Source organism: Nothobranchius furzeri, chromosome 16, assembly GCF_043380555.1.
Source record: "Nothobranchius furzeri strain GRZ-AD chromosome 16, NfurGRZ-RIMD1, whole genome shotgun sequence".
Taxonomy (NCBI): Eukaryota; Metazoa; Chordata; class Actinopteri; order Cyprinodontiformes; family Nothobranchiidae; genus Nothobranchius; species Nothobranchius furzeri.
Window position 1 is genome coordinate 53,385,848 of NC_091756.1, and position 22,759 is coordinate 53,408,606.

Below are 22,759 nucleotides of genomic sequence, written 5' to 3' on the forward strand. Positions count from 1 at the left end.
GAATGCTGCTGTTGTGTCCTTGGGCAAGACACTTAACCCACCTTGCCTGCTGGTGGTGGTCGGAGGGACCGGTGGCACCTCCGCTCGGCAGCCTCGCCTCTGTCAGTGCGCCCCAGGGCAGCTGTGGCTACACTGTAGCTCATCACCATCAGTGTGTGAATGTGTGTGTGGATGATTCATTGTAGTGCAGGGATTTCCAACACGTCGCTCCCAAGTTACCGGTAGCTCACGACGCACTTGAAAGTTGCTCACCTGGAAGCAACCTGCGAGCCGTCTTGCCTGATGCAAGCCTTCCCCGTTTTCTGTAATATTTAATCTAAAATTTGCATTTTGTGGAAGTAAAATAATCGTCTGATTATTGCACAAATCTTTCAGCAAACATGTTCAACTGGAAATATGTGGATTAATTGCTCGGGTTGCAGCACGGATCCCCGTTTCTATCAACTTCGATCTCAGCAGCTGCAGCTGGAGCGGATATGAAGACATGCATCTAAAGAAGACGGGACGACGTCGGTCATACAAACCTGGTTTCAGAAAGACATCCTCAGTAAAATATTCTGGGCGACAGTAAAGTCCTATCTGAGGTAAACAGCTCATTAAAGCTGATTAAATGGCGTTTTTTTATGAACACATGACGAACACAGGCTTTAACCTCTGGGCATCTGCTGTGATTTTGTTTAAAAAAAATCCCTCAACTCTTTCAGCTCATTGCTGCATTTAGTAAGAAATCTCTCTCCCGTTCCGTGTTGACAATCATCAGACCCACAGATCAGCTGATCCAGAGGCAGATAAAAAGAATAAACCCCCAACCTTATTTTAATATTGTCAACAAAAACACAGCAAAGCATCATTTTACCCACAGTTATTGAAGCAAAACCCAACTTTCATGAGCAAAAAAAAAAAAAAACCATAAAACGTATTCATTAAACCAGGAAAATAGGAAGAAATGTTATTTTTGTTTTTTCACTTAAGTTCAGACTAGTTAGAATTTTGTGTTTTCGTCACATTTAGTTTGTATTTTATTGAAATTATCTTCAGCTTTATTCATTTTATGAGAATGTTTGCATTGCATGTTTGGAAAAACAATCATAACACAACATAATTACATACTTGAAATGTTTTGTATTAAATGTAATTTTAAAAAGCATTCTATAGTTTTTGAAAGTTTTTGTTCACTTATGACAAAACAGCTGAACACTATGAAAAACTGTTGCTCCAGGCAGGGCTCAGGGTCAGAGCCCTCAAGCCGGGCGTACACTGTGCGACTTTTTCACTTTCTTGAGCCGATTTTCCACTCGTGCGAGAATCCACAAGATCGGGGCGAGTTTTGCGCTGAGCGTCGTGTAGTATACAGGGGGTTACGAGAGGCGATTAACACCACGTGACCAGCTACCGATCAGCAATCGTGAGCTCGCACGGACTTCTGGTGTGTTTGATGTTTTGCTCGTCCCTCGTGAGGGTTGAAGCGGCGCTGCCAGCGGCTGCGACCCAAAAAGTACCAGAACCGCTCACGGCGCATGCGCAATCATGCATCAACACCGCTCACCCGCTATTTCCCTAATAACACACGTTGTTCGTTTTTATTTCTACACGTTTTTTGTTTTTTTTTTACACACAGTGACAAAGACTGTCAAGAAAGCGTGTTTGTTGTGTTCATGTCAAATTAAACCATCACAAAACACAGATTTACTTTCTTTATTTCGTTTTCCTCATCCAACCCCCATAAATCCCTGTGTGTCCTCCTGCAGCACTCCCGAAGGTTACTCTGAGGTTTGTGTTACTGGTCCATTCTAAAAAAAAAAGTCAAATCATTGACATGACGTACATTCGCATTTCATTACCAGAAAATATCTGATTAGTTAATAAGCAAAATCATTTGTTTAGTTTGATTTTCAGAATGTCACTATTTTCCTTTTGTTTTTAATATTGATGTGTTGAAACTGGTGAGAAGCTCGGTCATCCAGGAGGAGCTCGGAGTAGACCCGCTGCTCTTGTTGAATGATTTGTGCAATGATCAGATTTTTGTTTTACTTCCACAAGATACAAGTTCTGAATTAGATGTTACTGAAACATGCTGGTGAAGGTTCTCAGTCCAGGTCATGGTAATCCAAAGGGTTCAAATGAAGGCAACTGGACTTCTTTGGTTTCTTGAAGACATTTCGCTTCTCATTCGAGGAGCTTGGTCAATTCTAACTGGAATATGGGAGAATCAAACTTACAAGCTGTAGCTGTCTGTTGTTGTTTAACGAGCCAAAACTACTGTGCGTACCCCGCCTCTCCAACCGCTGATGAGTCGTTAGCCTCTATTGAGAGGGATTCATTGACTACGTTTACATGCAGCCAATATCCGGGTTATGATCGGGTTAAGGTCGGTATTCGGGTTTCCGAGTTGATCAGAATAACCCGTTTACAAGCATAAATAGAAAGAGTTACCCCTAACTTGCATAACCCGATTTAAATGCGGACGTTGGGGTAGCGTCAAGACGCAATATTCGTCATTTCCGGTTCTTCTTGTTCCGGTATCTGTGAAAACAACAACATGTTTCCCAGTTCAGAAGAGATAGCGACCGCGTTTGTTTGTGCTTTAGTTTCCTCGTAACTCAAAGTGTGGTGCTGTGCTGCGACTCGCCATGTTGCTCCCAACTTGTTGTTTACTTCCGGTGTTCTGGCGCACACAAGACGTCTCGCTACTCAAAAGACCAAGATTCCTCGCGAACAGAGCATGCGCAGAACACACGCTTTGATGGGGATATCCCGATATGCGTTTACACGACCAAACATTCGGGTTAGAAAAGGGTTACCCCAGGTGTAGTAACCGGGTTTTAAAAAACCCGGTTATGAGCATATCCGGGTTTTTGGTGGTGTTTACATGGACCTGCGGAACCGGGTTATTGTGAATATTCGGGTTTTAAAAGGGTTACTGGCTGCATGTAAACGCACTCACTGTATTGAGTGAGAATGTGTTGGTTGATTAGATGCAGGGAATTGTGACCTAGACTGAAACCGCTTAGGAAGGAGATTACAGAAACGGGGACATTTTGCCGTCAAATTTAAAATCTGTTGCTCGTTCATTAGGTCGTCATTTTTTAAGTCAGGCAGTTCAAATGAAGGCGGGGAGGCTCGCTGGCTAATACTATGTTGCACACATGCACAACAATCCGAATGCCTGTGTACATGCATGTCAATTGGAAAGATGATCGGACAAAACCACCTCTGTCAATCGGAATTAAATTCCATTCCGATCAGGCTGCATCAGATCAGAATATTACAATTGACATGTTCACATGATGAATTTTTTATCAGATAGGGTATTCATTTCGATTACTTGAGCCCATGTATAGCTAATGTTTTATTCTGAGGGTCACATTGAGTTCACAGGTTACACTTTGGTCACTCCTGTTTTCAAGAATGGCAACTGGACTTCCTTTTCTTATTTAAATTTTTTTTTTAATAATTAACATTTTTTTTAATTAAAATTAAAAAACAAAACAAGCAATAACATCTTGACTGATGAAAAAAACATTTGGAAATCCATAAATAAATAATAAATAATCAAATATAAAACTGTAGCTATGTATGTTTTCAGTATTTCTGAGCTGTTGGCTGCAGGATCGTTACCTCAGTGTTCCACCTTCCTGTAGAGCCTGGCGTTTCGTGGCTTCTAGGTTCGCCCACTCTTTAGGAGCCCTCATCAGTTCTTCTCTCTGAGCCACAGTCTCTGCCAGTCTGCTCAACAACACCCTCTGAAAGTCAGCTGAAACCAAATGATTAGGATCTGTCATGAAAAACAAACCAGATGAGGTTAAATTCTGGTTATTTTGTGTCTTTGGGCTGTAAAATTGTGAAATAAAAGTCATTTAATTTTTACCTCCTGTGGAATTCTGACCAGCTGAAAGGAGCATCAGGAGGATCTGCACTCGTCGCATGCTTCTGGATGCCACATTGTCGGCGTCTCTCAATAAACTCACAGCTTTCTGAACACATGATCTGACTAAAGACAGACTGTGAAGGTGTGCACTCTCTGCCTGTGAGCAAAACACACTTCAATGATTAAAAACACAAACATTTGAAAAACCTGAAATTAATTTTACAGCTACTCACATTTCTGTCATCTTCTGACTTAGTACTGAGCCTCATAGCTTCACTGTCTATGTTCTCTTCTGTTGAAGAAAAACAGCCTATTTACAATCATATAAATGTGGAACAAGGACATTCACAGCCATAAATAAAATTTTAGTTACGTATTGAAAGGAGACTACAATCAGAATAGATTTTTTGTCTACAAATTAAAAAAAAAACATACAAGTGATGCAAATATTGGCTGATTTTACAAAAAAAATTAAAACCTTTTTGGAGTTCAAAAGAAAAAGTTTCTTTTAAAGAAAAAAAGGAAAGAATTGGTAAAATGTAGTTTTCACCTAAAGTTGGATTCTGAATTAAAATTTATTTGTTTAAAATAATTATTTCAGTTTTGCAAATTATTTCAGCAATATCCCTTGCTTGCATAAACTGTTACCCCAAATTCTTAAAAGAGTTCAAGGTCTCAACAGAAGTTTGCAATGCCATCATCCTCATTCTCATTTGTATAGCACCATCTACCTTTGCAGAAGCCCAAGGTGCTGTACACTATCACAGCACAACAGCAAACAAAAAGTTAACATGATAAAAACAGATATAAAAACAACAGAAGAAACTAATGAACGATAATAAAAGTTAAGACAGATAAACCATATGTGATTTGGAACTCAGAGAAAAGGCCATTTGGTAAACGTGTTTCTTTAAACGAGATTTAAAAGATTGGAGGGATGGTGCCTGCTTCACAATAGAAAATATGTAGTATTAATCTGAGAAATGAACCCTTTCTTTACTTCTTCTGTTTTTTACCATTTCAAAATTGTGATCTCTGGTTAAATTACCACTTTTGGTTTAAACCGACTAATAAAAACCTGACTGTGCAGAATCTTTACCTGTGATGTGACGTTTGAGTAAGCTGCTGATCGGAGTTTCACAGAAACCCGACAGGTTCAGACTCATGTCCTCTGAATCCCTCAGGTCATCAATGTGCACAGAGCACCACATTCCTTTAAAGCAAAACACAAAAATAATATATTACAGTAAAAAAAAACACACACACAGCAGAATCATCACCATCCCAATTGTATGCCTTTTGGACCTCACCCCCCTGGAAACCGATGTACTGGGCCTGATGTGGAATTCTTGAAACCTTCACAATAAAAATGATCCAGCAGATCTGATCCTCCAGGGACATCATGTAATTCATGGTGCAGTACCTGTTCAAAAAGACACGCTTGTCATGCAAACATTGTGATTTCTTCAACGTAGCAAGTATAAAAAAAATAATGGGCTAACTTTGCTGATGCAATGAGCTCATCGCAGCACTGGGATTCTTCGAGGTTCATCTGGATGAACAAAATGTGAAGATAGTTGTCTGCACCATGTAGGAAGGACCTGATCCAGATAAATAAAGAATCATTTGTTTCAGTTTATTTCTGCTTCAAACCACTCCACAACATTAAGTTATCTCATGGTTACCCTGACATGTAATAACAAAAACACTTAATAACGGCCCTACAAACACACTAGCACTTCCTCACTGAGACACGACTAGTCAGGTCAAAATAAAAATAACATAATTGTAGTCTAAGTATATAAAAGACAAAACAAAACTATCATAAGGAAACAAACCTACATTATCTGTAAGGTCTGTACCGTATTTTATTGCAGAAGGAAACTTCAGTGTCAAACTGATGGAGCGACAGCAGGAGGATCCTGTGTGTGTGCAGTCCCAGAGCATGGGCTAACACTCTCACATCGGATCTGTTTAACAAGCTGGAGAATGTAGTGATCTATGCAGAACAAAGCATATTTAGAATATTAAACAACTGGTCAAGTTAGAACTGTATTTACTGCCTTACCTCCAGAAACCTGCTAGAATCCTGGTGCTTGTTCAAATAATCTCCCAGAAAATCTCTGAGCGAGTGGTGATGTTGCTGCTGGAAATACAACCTCTGGAGTTTCGTTTTCTCCTGGTTTGATAAATCGGAATATTTTAGTCTCATCACAGCATCAGGAGTGGCACAGTTTAACAAAAAACCTTTGGCCAAATTGAAGACTTCATCTTCTTCATTTTCTCTGGCATATTCAACAACATTTTCTGTGTCCATCATTTCTTCATTTTTCATATTTCCTTTGTTGTGGTCATCAACCCAACTGGATTCATAATTGTTCATTTCCACTGTTCCATCTTCTTGCTCTGTGTCTGGTGGATCAACAAACTGATCTTCTTTCATCTCAATCTCTTGTTCTTGTGGTTTATCCTCTTGATGCAGTCCCACTTCAGTGTGTTTAACCTCTTGTGCTCTACTTTCTAGCGCTTGCATCAGAGCAATGGCACAGGCATCGCAGTGGAAACCTATGAAGATCTCAGACAGCTTGAAAGCCTCACTTGCTTCTCCCTTGAACTCCTTCATCCACTCCTTCAGATTGTCAAGAACTCTGTGCTGCCATGGTTCCAGATCAGTGCTCCGATCCACTCTGTGTTTTTCCAGCCTGTTGATCAGAGGCATGGGAAAATGCTCATAGACCTTCTTCTGGTCTTCCACTACTACCAGTCTGAAGTTTGTATGAACACGACATTTGACTCTGTGGGAGCCAAGACCCAGATCTACGTACTGCTGCTTACTAAGGTAGACATAGTACTGGTTCAAAGCATCATACAGGCTTTCATAGAGATTCTGCATGTTTAGGAGGATAACAGTACATCCTGTCTCCATGCATGTTTTCACACGATTTACATTGCGACAGATTTGGGCATATCCCTGGTCCTTTGGGAATCCCGAACCAAAGATGATTTCAGGTGGAGGATAGTGTCCTTTAGCAAAGACTTGTTGCTGAAGGATATGGAGGGCTGCATTGTTGGTGGTCAGTAACAGGAGGTAGCGGCTCTCTTCACTGGCGCCATGATCAAGGTTCTTTCTCACCATCTCCAAGGTTCTTGGTCTTGGAATTTTAGTAAGCTCTTGGTAAACATCTTGGAAAAATACAACAGGGTCAAAGCCCTCTGGCTGTCCACTGAAGTTACGTAAGATAGCCTCTACCAGCTGTTCCTTGTTAGGTTCTTTTTGTGTGGACTTGACTGCAGCAAAGAGCATTTTAACAAGGCTGTAGTAGTCTCTTAGACCAAAGAACTGATTCTTTGAGGTCTGATGACATAGGTCTAAGAAGGCCTTTGCTAAAGATGGGAACAGGTGCTTGATTTTCAGAAGAATCTGTTTGGAGGATGAACAAATTCCATTGGCAGTCTCTACAAGTTCATCCTCACTTGGGTCCCATCTAGACACAAATATCCCTCTGTTCATTTTTGCTGGGTCAAGAGCCCAGTTGGAGATGCCAACAAATCCAACCTTCATGTGTGAATCTGGGTTGTCATTGTCGATGCAGCCATCCTCTAAGAGAGGGTGAAGGGTCTTTAATGGCATCTGCGGAGAATCTTCTGCTAGTCCTATCTCATCAAGTACCACCACTGACACATACTCATCCAAGTTTTTGTCCTTTTGGAAACGGGCACAGTTCCTGAATGTGCCTATGATGCCCTCAGGACTTGAGTGTGGGCTGCACTGGAAGGAGACCATATGAACCTGCTTGAGCTTCCTGAATAGGTCAGAATGAGAGTTCTGGCCCTGCATGGCATCAGCAACAACAGTTTTAGCCAGAGACTTGGAGCTGCCAGGCTTACCAACCAGAAAGAGTGGTATCTTAAGTTCGATGCAAACCACCATGAGGAACACGTTCTCTTTGAGTGCCGTGTTTTTGGCGATTGTCTCTCGTGTCTGGATGTTGTGGAGGAAGAGATCTTGACAAAACAAAATCTCTTCCTGCAATGCTGCAGCAGAGTTCATTGGGCTTGGGAAGTACCTACAAAGTTCAGCCAGGTACTCCTCTTTGGTCACAAGAGATGGGTAGTAGCACACTCCAACAGCAAAAATCAAGCACTTCAGGGTCTTCTGATCCTCGTTCAGTTGAGTGTAGCTGCTCAGAAAGTCTTCACTTTGTTGGTAAAACCAAACTAAAACTTTCATAGACCTCTCTACATCCCTGAGACTTACAAAACTGCATTCGTTTTTCCGACTTCTCATATATTTCTGGGAGGCAGCCAGCACATCTGAAATGATGTTCTTGCAGGCAGCTGGCAAATGATGATCAGCAACTTTTTTCTGGACAATCTGCTTGATGTAGGAAAGCTCAGAAATGTCACTCAGCTGACCAAAGTCCCACACCAAAGAGACCATGCTTGGTGGCAAAGGGTGGACTCTGTACACAAGCTGCCTAAGAGGTACTTTACCAAGGCGATCTTCTGTTTCATCTGCCTTCACTCGGTATCCCAGTCCTGCACGCTCTAGGCGTTCAACCATTTCCGGTGAGTGCTTCCTGTAAGGATTGCAGGCAGCTATTATCTTCAAGCCACTGTGTAGCTTCAAAGGTTCTCCTTTTACGGTCTGGTCACACAGGATTTCCTTGATGGCAAAAATGGCTTCTGTTGTGTTGGCTTCATCAAAAAACAAAACGGTGTCTAACTTGTGTTTTTGCTGATTTATTTGTGCAAGCACCTCTGCCTCTCGCACTTTTCTGTAGATCATTTCTGCTGTGGTCCCACCGTGAACCTTGACAAGAACCATGTTTTCCAAGTGTTTTTCCTCCTTCTGAAGAGTACAGAGGAACCGGACCAATCTGGTCTTTCCACAGCCAGTCTCACCCATGATGACAACTGGAATTCCACACCTGAATCTCATATGGATGGCCAACATCTTCATCACGTTGTCGGCAGTGAGCTCGTATGTTGGGTCGGGATCAAATCCCCGATCCATAATTCCCTTCTTTGCACCAACAACACAAGAAATTCTCTTGATTTTTTCCGATCGAGGCAACTGATCAAAGTTCTCAGTGAGAGAAATCCTTTGTCGCTCCAAACCTTGAAAAAGTTCTTGTGACATTACACGGTCTATCAGAACTTCGCCACTGTGAGGATCAACAGCATTAAGTGTGTTCTTCGTTCCACACACCTTCACATTAAAGCCAAGAAAAGACATCGAGGAGTGGTCTGCATTAAAGAAAATGTATGGATGGGACTCATTTTCCCAACGCTTACGAAGCGTCAGATGAGTGAGAAGATTTTCTTCCAAACTGCTGTTGATGCGCAGCATTGGGCTTTCGTCAGACGTGTTCAAAGAGGGAGAAGAAAAATCTCTTGCCATGAGTATCATAAACTTCACAATAAAGCCCTTAAAGCCAGGCAGTTGGTCGGCAAGAAAATCAGGATCACAGAAAACGGAGCTCTCACAGTCTTTCAGCTGCGTGTTGAGAAACCAGGAGAAGTTCTTCAGCTCACCCCAAGACGGATCATCCATGCCACAGAACAGCAATAAGTGATGGAGACAATCACCGGGATTTCCAACTGTAGAGCCTTGCTTGTAGTTAAAACGATCCAGATTGTGATTTTGGTTGTAGAGTCTTAAGTACTGATATGGCCTTTGAATCGCCTCGCTACAAAACTCCTGTTCATCCATGAGGGGGTCGAAGCTCTTTTTTGTCAAAAGCCTTCTATTCGCCAACAACTGTTTCACCTCTCGTGGAGGTTTACAATGAATGGTGGGCAGAATGTTGAGTAGTCCAAGTTTCATCTGAAAAAGAAAATTGAATATATATTTAAAGAAGACTTTAATTAAAAAATAACAACTATTGAATTTAAACCTTAAAGACTTTAAAAGACCAATTATCACTTCCTGTTAACATCAACCCCTTAAAAGTAAACTCTAAAATGTCTTAATTGTCTGAGTTAATGCAAATCCTAATTAAGTTAATTGCTGTTTACTGAACCCTCTAGAGTACAAAAACTTGGTCTATTGGTCAATTTCCACTATTCAGCACATTTGACCGTTTTATCTTAAATCTTTATTACAGTACAAAGCCTCAAGCATTACACTCAGCTGCCCATGTGAGTGCTTAGTTTTAGGGCTGAAACGATTCCTCGAGTACCTCGAATACTTCGAGTACAAAATATCCTCGAGTCAAATTCTCTGCCTCGAAGCTTCATTTAATTCATGTTTAATTAATTCATGGCTTTGCAATCGCCCGTGGTCATGTTTCACCCGGACCGAAATAAGTGACGCACATACACACTGTACTGAATGCACACGCGAGTAGCGAACGCAACTTAACTTTGTTTTAAGCCATGGCGGACAACGTGGACCCCGGTGGAGTGCGAAAAAGACAGAAAATGTCAAAGGTGTGGGACCATTTTTCATGTCGTAAGGCGGAAAACGTACTCCAGTGTAAATACTGTAAAATGGATTTAGCCTACCACAACACCATATTCCTCGATGCTGCAACACCTGACCAGGAAACATCCACATGTAAATGTCACTTCTGCAAGCGGACTCGGAGCCTCTACAAGATAATGCATTTTAGCCTGTATTTCTTTATATTCTGCGGGCACTGTGCGACTTTTTCTTTTGTAGCACTCAGTTTCACACCGTACGTCTGGTAGCAACACGTCGGACTTAAAATGTGCTAAAAATAGCAGTTTTTACAACACGTCAGACTTTTTACTGTGTTGTTATTGATGTCCGTTGTCCCTCAGGATTGCTGCAGGAGGACACGGGTATTTATGAGTGGCGGAGGAAAAGAAAGAAAATAAATAAATGTTTTGTGATCTGTATAATTTGACATAACCACGGCAAACATGCTTTCGACAATCCTTGTTAGTGTGAGACAAAAAAAGTGTAGAAATTAAACCGGACGTGTGATAATAGGGAAACAGCTAGCGAGCCATGTTTGCGCATGCGCCGTGAGCGGTTCTGGTGCTTGCTGTTTGGGCCGCAGCCGCTCGCATTTGTTTACTGTGAAGTAAAGTTGAAGTGCTGAAGTTTTGAAAATTAATTTTGAATAAACTTGAAGAATAACTGGCAATTGCTTGCTCATTTCAAGAGGTCTTTCATATTTTATAACATGCTATTTGATATAATGGTTTACAAACGCAAAAGAGTAATTTATTAGAGTACGTGATTAATCGATAAAAGATTCGATAGAGTACTCGATTACAAAAATATTCGATAGCTGCAGCCCTACTTAGTTTATCAACAAACTTTGAAGCTATTTCAGCACAAACCCCTTGATGAAACACACAGGGGTGCTTAGTGGCACGGCTGGCAGCACTGTTGCCTCACAGCAAGAAGGTTGCAGGGTTGAATCCTGGCCTCTTCCTTTTTCACAGAATTTTCACAGTTTGTTTTCCTTAAGCATGTGTGGGGTTTTTTCTGTGTACTCCTAGCCTACAAATCTAGACAGACTGTAGCAGAAGCTAAAGGATTTTGGTTTGCAGGTCAGTCCAGCCACGCTCCATTAGAGCCTCAGCAGACCTGACCAGTCTCGTGCCTTGGCAATCACAGCACTCTGGTGGTTTAGTGGGCCAATCACAGCATTCCATCAGTTTGATGGGTGGGATGTTACCGCGACTGAGCAAAAAAAAACAAAGAAAGTGACGGCTCAACTTTGGACTGTTTAGATTTGGGGGTTTCTTTGAGTCAAGAGTAGATAGAGGTAATGATGGAGTTGTTTTAATAAATGCTTTGTATACTTTTACTATTATGATCTAAGAAACATGTTGTTACTTCTTCTCTGTAGGCTCTGTGTGGTTGGAAAACTGCATTTTCTCACTCCCTGCTCAGCTGATAATCTTTCTGCCTGACTTGTGCATTTTCTCTTATCTTCTGGGAAACTGATCCCTTTTGCTTCAATAAAAAGACACAGCTCAAGCCTAAGAATTCAGAGTGAGTTGGGACATTTTAAACCTCGCAACTCATTCTCCTCTTTGCAAAGCTGTTGAAAACAATATTGCTGTGTTCTGTGTGAATCATTTTAATAGAAAGTGGCAAAAGAACCCTGACAGGTACTGAAGTCCTTTATTTAAAAAAAAAGGATGTATTTCTTCTTCAACAGTGTTTGGGGGGCTGCCTCATTGACTGACATCTGTAGTGCTCAGTATGCCATGTTATTCGCTGTCCAATAGCATGTGGAGACAACCGTAGATTCCTCCTCATAACTGATCTCTGTCTATGGATCGTGGCCAGACTATATATTCACATATATAGGATGGCTTGCCGCAGTGCTGGACTGACCATAGGGCATAGCGGGCAACTGCCCGCTGGGCCGACCCTTTCATCTTTTATGGGCCGGTGTCTGTTTTTTTTTTTTTTTTTTTTTTCCTGGCCTCTAGTTGTTGCGGACAACTTGCCCGCGCCGCCCCACGCGACACCTCGTAAAAGTTGGTGGATTGGCCAATTGGTAATAATACACTCTGGGCTGGACCAATAGCCAGAGGTCTGATGCACCCGCCAGTTGTTTGTGAATCTCAGTAAACAGACAGACGAGCTTAACAAAATGGAGAACAAAAAACGGAAAGGAGAAGCGGAGAAAATTCGACTAAAAAAGAAACTGGCCCTTCAGGCTGATGCTGGCACATGTGTTAAAATCTCACAGTTGTTTGGTAGTGAAGGTTCAAGTAAAATCAATTTAGGAAGTGATGGAGCCTCAGCCCAGCGACAGGTTGGAGAAGAAAAGAGGGAGGAGAAGGAGAAACCCGAGCCGGTGTTGTGCCATAAATTGACTCGCTGCCAAAAAATGATAAGCCACCGCGGGATCGCGCACGTTTAGGCAATTGCATTTCTAGACAAAATTCCCCAGGATTTCGCCCTAAAACTCAGCATATCTGGCAATATGGACATTCAGAAAGCAAAGATAACCTCTTCCGGTACTTAAACAGATGTTTATCGCGGATATTAGTGTGGCAGTGCTTGTGGCACCCTGCGCGGGAGCACGAGGACGTGCTTGTGGAAAGAGGGAGGAAGATGAGGCAGTGTGAGCATCCACAATGTCCCGATAGATTGTGCGCCCTGGCTGCTTGACCAAGGAGATGTCCCTTTGGCTGACTGGTTAGAGCGTATGACTCTCACCCGTGAGTCTGGGGACCGAATCCTGCCCGGGCACTCATTTCTGCACCTTGCCACGTTAGTTTTTCCAGTTCGGAAGTTGTTTTAAGTGTTGCTATTTGTCTTAAACGTTCACAATGAGGATATATTAATCCTTTTTGCAATATTTGCGATTGAAAGATGGTTTGTGCCACAAACTTTGTGGTAAGAACTGGCTTTCTTTATGTTACAGCCATGATACTAAAAAAATAAATAACAATGTAAAATGGCACCCTGTATTGAATGTAAACGTTGTATAAATGGAAATAAACAATTCTCCAGCGATTTAATTTTTTCCCCTTCCTTTCTTTAGTCCACTTGACATGGAGCCACAGTTAACTAGTTTGGGACACATTTTTACTTGAAAAAAAGTATTTAAAATGATCAAGCTTTGGCTTTACAATGACACTGTGTAAGTTGCTATTCATTACGTTGCTCTATTTAAAAGTAACAAGATAAAAGCACTTCAGCACATAAAATTAAGATTGTCACTTGCCAAATAGACTACACCCTCCCGTTTACCTATAAGAAATGCCTCAAAATATCTTTAAATTCTTTATTGATGATTTAATTGTAGACAACTAAAATGGCATTTTACTTGCCAAAAAGTGATTGAATCGCTAAGATTTTCATGGAGGCTAAAATTGACCAAATAAGGGTTTTATGTATTATCTGTTGATGTTACTGTACTCATACTGCCTACTGTGTCATCAAAAACACCCCAAAAATGGCAAAAAAAAAAGAAAAAAAAAAGAAGATAATTTCCCTCGCCAAAAATTGATTACAGTGTCCTGGTCACCTGTAAAGGGTTACATTTACCTAAATATTACTTTATTTATTATCTCTTGATGTTATTAGTGCCATCACAGGATGCCGGTGTCTTTCACATTCATAAACACCTCAAAAATGGCAACAAATGATCATTTCCCTTGCCAAAAATTGATTACAGTGTCCTGGTCATTTGTAAAGGGTTAAATTGACCTAAATATTACCTTATTTATTATCTCTTGATGTTATTAGTGCCATCACAGGATGCTGGGTGTCTTCCACATTCATAAACACAGAGTCCTGGTCACCCATAAAGGCTTAAATTGGCATAAATATTACTTCATTTATTATGATGCTGGGTGTGTTCCACAATCATATTCGAATAAACATGAAAATATTCTGTCCGAATATCTGTTTCTTGTTATAAATATAACAGCTAGAAGGATTTACAGTTAAAATAGGAGAAACACGTGACTCCCCAGGAAGGGTCGTAACACCACTTGCCTCATGCACATAAGTGAACAAAACAAAGCAGCATGGAGACACTCCGTCTCCAACCACCTCTCAGGCAGCAGCCTGCACTCCCAAGTTCTACACGTCACCAGAACATAACCAACCGCAACACAATAAAAGCAGTGTTATACAAAATGGAAGGCCTGTAGTGTTTATTCTCTTACAATAACAACTTATCAATTTTTGGAGGAATTTATTTGAGAATTTTTTGGTTTTTATTAATTATGCAATAGAAAAGTAATCGCTAAATTAATCATCTAAATAGTCATTAGAATAGTCGACTATTCGATAAAATAATCGTCAGAATAATCATTTTAAAAATAATCAGTTACCCCAACCCTACTTTTTAGAATGCCAGGATAGGAAGGATGGTGTAGGTTTACGTTTATTAGATTGATACATAAATACTACCAATAAGAAAGTGTACGTTGGTGTGTGTCAGAAACAGCATAAGGCTTAATGTCTTTTCCAAAAAAATCAGGTGATGGGCCGGTCTCCAGTCAAAATGCCCGGGCTGAATTTTTGTCCCAGTCCAGCCCTGGCTTGCCGGGTTACTGGTTTCCTCCAACAGGACAAAACATGCATGTTAAATAATTTTTGAGCTGCATTGAATAAGATTCAGCTAAATTAATGCATTAATAAAAATAAACATTGCAGTGTGTGAATGACCGAATTTAGGCCTAGTCCACACGTAGCCGGGTTTTTTTTTAAACGAATATCCGCCCCTCCAAAAACTTGCATCCACACCACCTCGTTTAAAAAAAAAACTCTGTCCACACGTACCCAGATAAATACGTTGTTAAGGACATGCCAGACCTGTAGGCGGCAGTACCTCCCCCGTTCTTAACCTCGTCCTTCGTCTGTGGTCTTCCGCAAGGAGCAGTAATTACGCTTGCAAAAACAAACAAGCAAAAAGCGCTTGGACCACTGATAAAGCGAGCGCAGCTCTGAGGGCATCCATGCTGTCGGCTAGTGTAAACACAGGTCGCACACTTGATGTCAGCATTTTTTTGTCGCGGAAAGTGACGTTGCGGACCTTAAAACTCCGGTTTTGTCTGTCCACACACAGACACCCAAAACGGAGAAAACGCAGATCTTCACTTTGACCGGAGTTTTTAAAAAGATCCGTTTTCGTGTGAAAAAACTCTGTTTTCGTGTGGATGACAGGCCAAAACGTAGAAAAATATCTACGTTTTGGCAGATCCCCGGCTACGTGTGGACAGGGCCTCAGTGTAAAGCACTTTGGAGTCCTCTGACTCAAGAAAAGCACTGTACAAGTGCAGGTAATTTATCTATTAACAAAACATCAAAACGGTCGGCCCGTTAAGGGGTTAATTGCAAAATCCTGTTCTGGTATAAAAAGAAAACATTTTTACCTGTTTTGGCTTATTTTGTGGGGATCTATGTGATTTCAGGACTTCCACTGTGATCAGATGGGCTTCATTCCTTCGCCACACGTTTCCATGAGCATCACTCAAACAGCCAAGAACTAACAGGTGGAAAAGAAGCTCCTCCAAACCAGAGCGAACCTAAAAAAAAAAAACAATAAGGTAGATCCTTATGGGCAATCAGAGAGGAAACAAGTTGTCTGAAGATACATCTGCTTACTTACTCCAGCCGTGTCAATGTGAAGAAGAACAGGGTCCTGCTCTCTCAACAGGGACAGTTTCTCTGCCAGACTCTTAATTAATGAGTCTAGGTCTACACTTGGCTCAATCAGTCGGATGCGGACATGTTTGACTCTTGGAGACTCCTGCTGGAATTTCTCAAACAAACGATCCACATAAAGGGACTTCCCTATAATGTGAAAACAATTGCATGGGTGTTTGGGGAAATTCCACAGAAATGTTGTCTTTGATGAAAACATAAGTTGTCAAACATATTTGAACCAATAAATGAGCAATTTGCAGAAAATAGTAAAAATAAAAAAGCTTTTTTGGCGGTCCTTACCAACAGCAGGGCGTGCAGATGACACCATCCAGACTGTGAGCTGGTCTGGAGAAACCAGAGACACTGGGTTTTGGGACAGGGTGTTTAGAGTGAAGTGGTAATGCAGATATTTTCTGGCTGTCTCTTCTGTTAGATTCACACCAGCCAGTACTTTGTGGTTGCTGAAGTAAGAGGGCACACATCGGTGCTGGTGCACAACTGGACTGACGATCACCAAACGGTAATGTGGACTAGCGCTTCTCTCAAGACCTTCATAGAGCTCCACTAAGGCTTCACTGACATCATATCTCAGGACCCCGGGATTAACCAGACAATAGATCTTCTGCCAGTTTTGTTTAGTTTCTTTGATCAGAGAGCGGCGAAGAAAGATCTCCACCTCTTCCACGGTGGTTTCTTCTCTGCAGACTAGAATTTCATCAGCAGATGGCAGAGGCTGCTCTGGACTCTCCATGTAGAATGACAGAGTTGTGGTGAAAACCTCCTCGTTTGGGCAAAGCACAAGATTTGGCATTCCCTCTTGGAGGACTGATGGAAGTTTTCTGATAAAGTGGAGCTGATTCATTTCAGAAAGGCATGAAAGGAAGTCAGCAAGGGTCTGGATTTCCAAGGAATCATTGAGGTACTGAGACATATTACCCCTAAACTTCCTCCACAAATTTTCAAGGCTGCACTCAACATCACCATCTTCTTCTTCGTCAGAAGAAAATTCCATTAAATTGTGAATCTGTTCCGCCTTTCCTCCTGAGCGTCGAGATGTAGCTGGGGTTATGTCCATAGGAGTTTCATAAAACTCACCTTCATCATCAGATCTAACATCGTTCTTTGAGGCCATGCTCACTGCCTTATTGTAAGCCACCCTAACATCGGTTAGTGTGCACCGAGGCTTTACAGGAAACAGCAAGTGCCACAGCTGCTGAGGAACCGATGCCTGCCGCTGGCATGCTTTGTGTATCCAGTCACACATGTACACCAGCTGTTCTGAGGTGTAGTGGTTCAGGACGCTGAAGCTTGAGCGCATCTCACTGATGAAGGAGCTCCATTCTTTCTGGCAGATGTCCATCGAATGAGCGAGTTTGCGTAGCTGCTCGGTCACCTCACCGTGGAGCGCGATCTGTTTACCCCTCAGAGACCAGAAGGTGACGCTGATGCACGGCTGCTGCTGCGGGCAGCAGCGGACCTCAACATACCATTTCCTGAAGAGCATGTTGCCAGATGTTTGCATCTGGAGAAGGATAGTCCCAACTCTTTGAACCCCTTCAAAAACCTGAAGTGATTGTAATGTTTGTAAGGCTTTTAGTTAAAAAGAAATAGAAAATGTTGAGGGTTTATTTCTTTCTCATAATTTAAGTTTATAACCTCTGTGAATCTGGTGACTTGTTCTCTGCCATGTTCCCCTTTAGACGACATCAGCATGAGTTTGTTTTGAAGCTCCAGCAGGTCTTCGAGCTTGTATAGCTTCTCTTCTTTGACCCCTTTCGCTGTCATCTGTACCATGTTCTGAAGACATCTCTGAAAACAAACCATCCAGTTAGAAAGCATCTGAAAACTTTGATGTAAATTCAACCTTCCAAACAAGGACAGCCCAGTGACCTTCTCTGTGTTTTCATCAGACCATCCGATGTGATAAACTCCATTAGTGTTGATAGAAGAAGCCAGTGAGAGGGACGACTGCTCCACGGAGCCGTGAGTCTCCTTCAGCGCTTTCAGCCAGCTCAACAACCGAGTTGACTCCCTCTGAAGGACAAACCCAGGACCGTCACGGTCACACATCAGAACCACGTTGTGTCTTCAATCAGTATTGTGCAAAAGTCTTGAACCATCTTTCATTTCTTTGGCAATCTTGTTTTAAATGAAATACTTTTAGAAACTTTGATCAGTTGTTTTGACAGGTTTTTGTGAAGGTCTAGATAAAGGTTTTTTTTTTTTTTGACTTTGCTTGTTTGGGAAGTTCGAGGCTTTTTCCACTCATTTTTAAGACAAGTTTTGGCTACAACTCAGGAATTCTGCACTGTAAAGTATGAGGGGTAAGTGGATTAATACCAGTTTGTCAGGGAGCTTCTCATCTCTGCTTTGGGCATCCCACACCTGTTGAGCACACTTCATGAAGTCTCTGAAGCCTGCCTGTTGGGGGAGGGAGTACAGCAGCGGAGCGTAGCCCATCACTGCATCGTGGAAGCAGGCCACTTGGTCAATTTCTCTGTCGTTCTCCCCAGCAGATATTGAAGCGAGGTCTACATAAACCTTTACATCGCTCATAGCTGTGGAAAAAACAGCTATTGCAACATCATTTGCATAAGAAAAGAAATTGTGTTTCTTGTGCTTGAACCCTACTTTTAAGGTTTTCTTTGACCCAGCTGACCAGGGCCTGGCTCTTTAGAAACTCTTCAAGACATTCAGTGTGCAGCCTGGTGACTGTAGAGAGCTGCTGTCTGGCCTGAAACAGGTCATCAGTGAGAGAACCCAGCACCCTCTGCTGAAAAGACTCTTCACCCTGCTAAAGAGTCAAGGACATCGTTAACATCTTAAAAAGAAAAGATAAAAATATCTGTCAAGAGGTTAGTGCTGTCAGGTTACATCATTTGGTTTGCCTCACCGAGATCCAATCTCAAGTATCAGATCAGGGTCCGATCACAGTATTTAATACACTCAACTCCTGGGCCCTCATTCATCAACCAGACTTACACATGGATCTGGGCGTATTTCATGCATAGGGATCAATTTACACATTGTGGTCCTCATCATTTTGTACTGGTGCGTGGAAATGTTCCTAAATAGAAGAAGACCTCAGACCATGCGTATGAGCCGCCTCTAGTGGTAGAACAGGGGAACTGCAACACTGAAGGTCTCAGTCATCCACACATGTTCCTCATCCACAAATTATTTCACCCAATAAATAATTACGTTGGTGGAAAAACAGCTTTATCGCATAACTTGAGTTATAACTTATTAAAAACACCCATGACAGACAAGAATCTGGCATTGTAGTGTGGCTGATCTTGTGTTATTGGAAGATTTGACAGAGCGTGCATTCTACAGGGAATGCGTCTTCCGTGAGTGCACTGATCTGATTGGTCAGAGTGGCTCCTGAGTAGATACTGCTTCCTGAAGGAGATCCTTCTGGAGCTATTCCGTGATTTGGAGCCCTTTATGTGGAGCGACAAACCCCAAACCACACAAATCCGATACCAGTCCATATTCAATTACTGACAGAACCCCAGAACCTCCACCCACTTCCTCCACTAACATACACATGTTGCCAAGGTAACCAAATCGACTGACAGCTCTGCACTCAGACAACAAACTTTCCCAAACAAGAACAAAACTAACTCCAAACAGAATGGATACGACTGTAAAGGACAACAGAATGGAGCATTCAGTTTGTTATTCTATGTTTTTTTTTGTTAAACCATTATTTCTTTATTTCTGACAGGAACCTCTCCTCGATCCTGACCGCGTTTACAACCTCTGCAACGTGTCTGGTTCTCTTCTACAGCAGCCACTGTTTCGATCTCGCTTTAAATAAAAATGTGTTGTCTTTTTTTTTCAGGAAGAACGCAGAGATTTCCCTCATGAGCTGAGGAAGTGGTGTGACCTAATATGGTTAATTGAGACATGTCGGTATGTAAATGACTGAACAGACACGGCCACCTGGAAACGCACAGGTGGGACTTACCATCAGACGATTTGGGAGGAACATGCGTACGAGTGGCCACCGCATGTTTCATAAATCAGGATTTCAGTCGTTTGTAAGAACATTTTACATTTTACTCGTAGGAATGAAAGTTGGAAAGTTTCTGTGAACGTTTGATGAGTGAGGCCCCAGATCTCTATTGTTGACCTACTTTCTGTTTTTTATTTCAGTTTTGCTGTAATGCAACACCTACATTTTACGAAGCCGCTTTAATTCTATAATATTCTTTCATTAGGCAGTGGAGAAGGGCTCAAAGACACCAATAACCAATGAAAACGTTATGATCACCATGATTTAAAAAAATCTCCAGGTTAGTTTCATTTTTACTCTGATTAATTTAGGATAAAATACAAAAATAACGTCAGATTAGTAGGAATAACATGAGCTCATTGGCTCTCATCTACTTGTAGTTTGTCAGTTTAGTTAAATTTTTATTTCTCACTAAATATTTTTAGAAATCCATGTTTTTCTTATGCATACAAGGTCCTTCTAATCAGAAGCAGCTGAGGGAAACAACATTTTTTACACTAAAGAAAGCCCGAGGAATCAGAAAAGCAGAATTACAAGGTGTTAAAAGTATCATGACAGCAGATTAGACTCACCAGCTGGCCAAGGGTGTGAATTACAGCAAAGTTTCCTGATAGTTTCATCTTCTCAGCGATTCTCAGCACTGCGGTGGCTGCAGCCGATGCCTCACGAAGTTGTCGATACTCCTGGATCTGAGCTAATCTGGGCCCTACCCACTCCTGCTCAGCAGGAAATGCTCCTGAAGCAGAAACTGTCTCTGCCATGAGACTGAGCTCCTTCAACAACAGTCTCCCATCCCCCTGATCACCTGACTCCGCCAACACCTGATCGAGCTCCTTGAGTGTGATGTTTGACTCAGCAATGCTGACACCACGTTGCAGGAATTCTTTCAGCAGAGGATTCCAGATGTGCTCACAGATCTGTGTGAGGGTCACCTGAGCAGGAGGTGGGACAAAGGGCCTGGCTGATGCTGCTCGTTTGACCCATGAGGAAAGGATCAGGTTGCTGTCATGCAGCTTGAGCATCTCACTGGACATTTTAAGAACATTCATGCTGATTTTATACCAGAGGACCTGTTGAGGACTTGTTTTCTGCAGCTTCTCCTCTGAAGTACAGGGCTGAACTAACACCAGCCTGTTCAGGCTCACAGCACTGAGATCTGCCGTGTGATGGTCTTCTAGAGTCGACATCTCAGGAACTGTGAAATCATGAAGCACACACACGTATTTTAAATATCTGAGAAGAAAACACAGTACTGACCCATTTTAAGATGTACCCACCTGTGATGCTTTCTTTAACTTTCGCCACCATTTTTATCAGTGTTTCTATCTCCTGTCTCCGCTGCATGAAGGTCTTCAAATTCTTCTCTCGCTGAGCCAAAATGGCCTCTGCATCACCTGAAACAATCTCAGACGTTGTGTTCTTCTTGTCTGTAGAAGATAACACGCAGCTATTACTAATTGGAGTTTTCATTAGGATGATATCTGATTAACTGATAGTGGGGGTCCGTACACTGCTGGTAAAGCCTCCTAAACTGTTCTTGATATTTCAGGCAGCTCTGTAGGTCTCCGAGAGAAACACTTCCCTCCAACAAAGACTGGATCAAAGAATGAACAGCCTCCACACAGCTGTGGACCACCTGTCCTGCAGTGTCGTCCACCTGGATGGATCTCCAGTCCCCTTAAAAATAACAACGGGCCAACAGGAGACATTCAGCACACTTAAACTGGATCATGTTTGATGTAGATGGATGAATAAAAACACCAACGGTTAAGGAGGAGAAAGTTCATGGCAGACTGTGGGTCCAGCAGCTGGACCACCATGTTATCTCTGAACCGTGAAGCCGACTCAACCACAACAGCTGACACTACAACAGCTGGAAGATCTTTGACTGCTGATACGAGACTTCGCATGAGGTCACCCTCTTGTCCTCTCTATGAACAAAAACACAAAATATACACGATGAATAAAACATTTACCTTTTTCAGCTTGGCTGTGTTTTATTCATTAAACTTAAACTGGCTGACTGAGTGACTTTTATTAACCTTGTAAAGGGTCATTTTAGCTCAAGAAGGTGATTTAGGACATAGGACTCAGTGGACTCCTTTAAAAAGCAGCTGAAAACTCACCTGTTCAAGCTGGCTTTGGTGTGACTTTCACCCTCTCCTTGTTCTGCTCTCCCCACCTATTCCACCTTCCTCAGATCCACTGATTTCCCCTTTTTCCTATTCACTCTCTCTCTCTCTCTCTCTCTTTACATTGTTTTAATCACAATTGTCTATTTTTGTTCATTTTAAATATTTTTAAATCATTTTCTAAATAATTTTTTATATTTGACATTTTTTTGTTTTTGTGACGCGCCTCGTGATTTTTACCTTGAGAGGCGCTATAGCAGGAGTGTCAAAGATGCGGCCCGCTAAGAAAACTGAGTGGAAAATTGTGCGCAACTTTAAGTTGACTAAGGACCTGGCTTACGCACATGTTGGACATGGAGAGTACCTGCAGTGCTGCTGCTGAGAAGGATAACATGATGAAATCCTGCAGCATTATCACTTGTACTGCTTCGTTTTCACACGGAACAAGACCCCCCACACGCACGCACACTCACACGCACGCACGCACACACACACACAGCCTGAAGCGCAGAATACGGAATGCAGAACATCAGCAGGGGGACAGATTGAGACAGAATGTCATGCGTCTGTGACAGTGTGTGTGTCCTGTCACTGTGACCCGATTGATCATACGCCCTGGCTAGTTGGACAAT

At 42.0% G+C, this 22,759-nt stretch overlaps 1 protein-coding gene across 6 annotated transcripts in view; it reads right to left on the minus strand.

Annotated features, from left to right (window-relative positions):
- Positions 1-22,759, minus strand: part of rnf213b (ring finger protein 213b) — a 55,844-nt gene that overhangs the window by 25,241 nt on the left and 7,844 nt on the right. For 5 of the 6 annotated variants that reach the window (XM_070545801.1, XM_070545802.1, XM_054749473.2 and 2 more), the window contains 19 exons: positions 21,761-21,926; positions 21,505-21,672; positions 21,273-21,422; positions 20,568-21,190; positions 18,606-18,768; positions 18,315-18,532; positions 17,865-18,008; positions 17,631-17,783; positions 16,275-17,538; positions 15,937-16,121; positions 15,701-15,853; positions 5,937-9,698; positions 5,731-5,867; positions 5,371-5,469; positions 5,179-5,291; positions 4,968-5,081; positions 4,102-4,160; positions 3,869-4,025; positions 3,619-3,775 (listed from right to left, as the gene is read on the minus strand). In XM_070545801.1, the coding sequence (XP_070401902.1) occupies positions 3,619-3,775; positions 3,869-4,025; positions 4,102-4,160; positions 4,968-5,081; positions 5,179-5,291; positions 5,371-5,469; positions 5,731-5,867; positions 5,937-9,698; positions 15,701-15,853; positions 15,937-16,121; positions 16,275-17,538; positions 17,631-17,783; positions 17,865-18,008; positions 18,315-18,532; positions 18,606-18,768; positions 20,568-21,190; positions 21,273-21,422; positions 21,505-21,672; positions 21,761-21,926 (7,985 nt within the window). The remainder of the gene's footprint in view (positions 1-3,618; positions 3,776-3,868; positions 4,026-4,101; positions 4,161-4,967; positions 5,082-5,178; positions 5,292-5,370; positions 5,470-5,730; positions 5,868-5,936; positions 9,699-15,700; positions 15,854-15,936; positions 16,122-16,274; positions 17,539-17,630; positions 17,784-17,864; positions 18,009-18,314; positions 18,533-18,605; positions 18,769-20,567; positions 21,191-21,272; positions 21,423-21,504; positions 21,673-21,760; positions 21,927-22,759) is intronic. The other variant, XM_054749475.2, reaches the window with a different exon arrangement.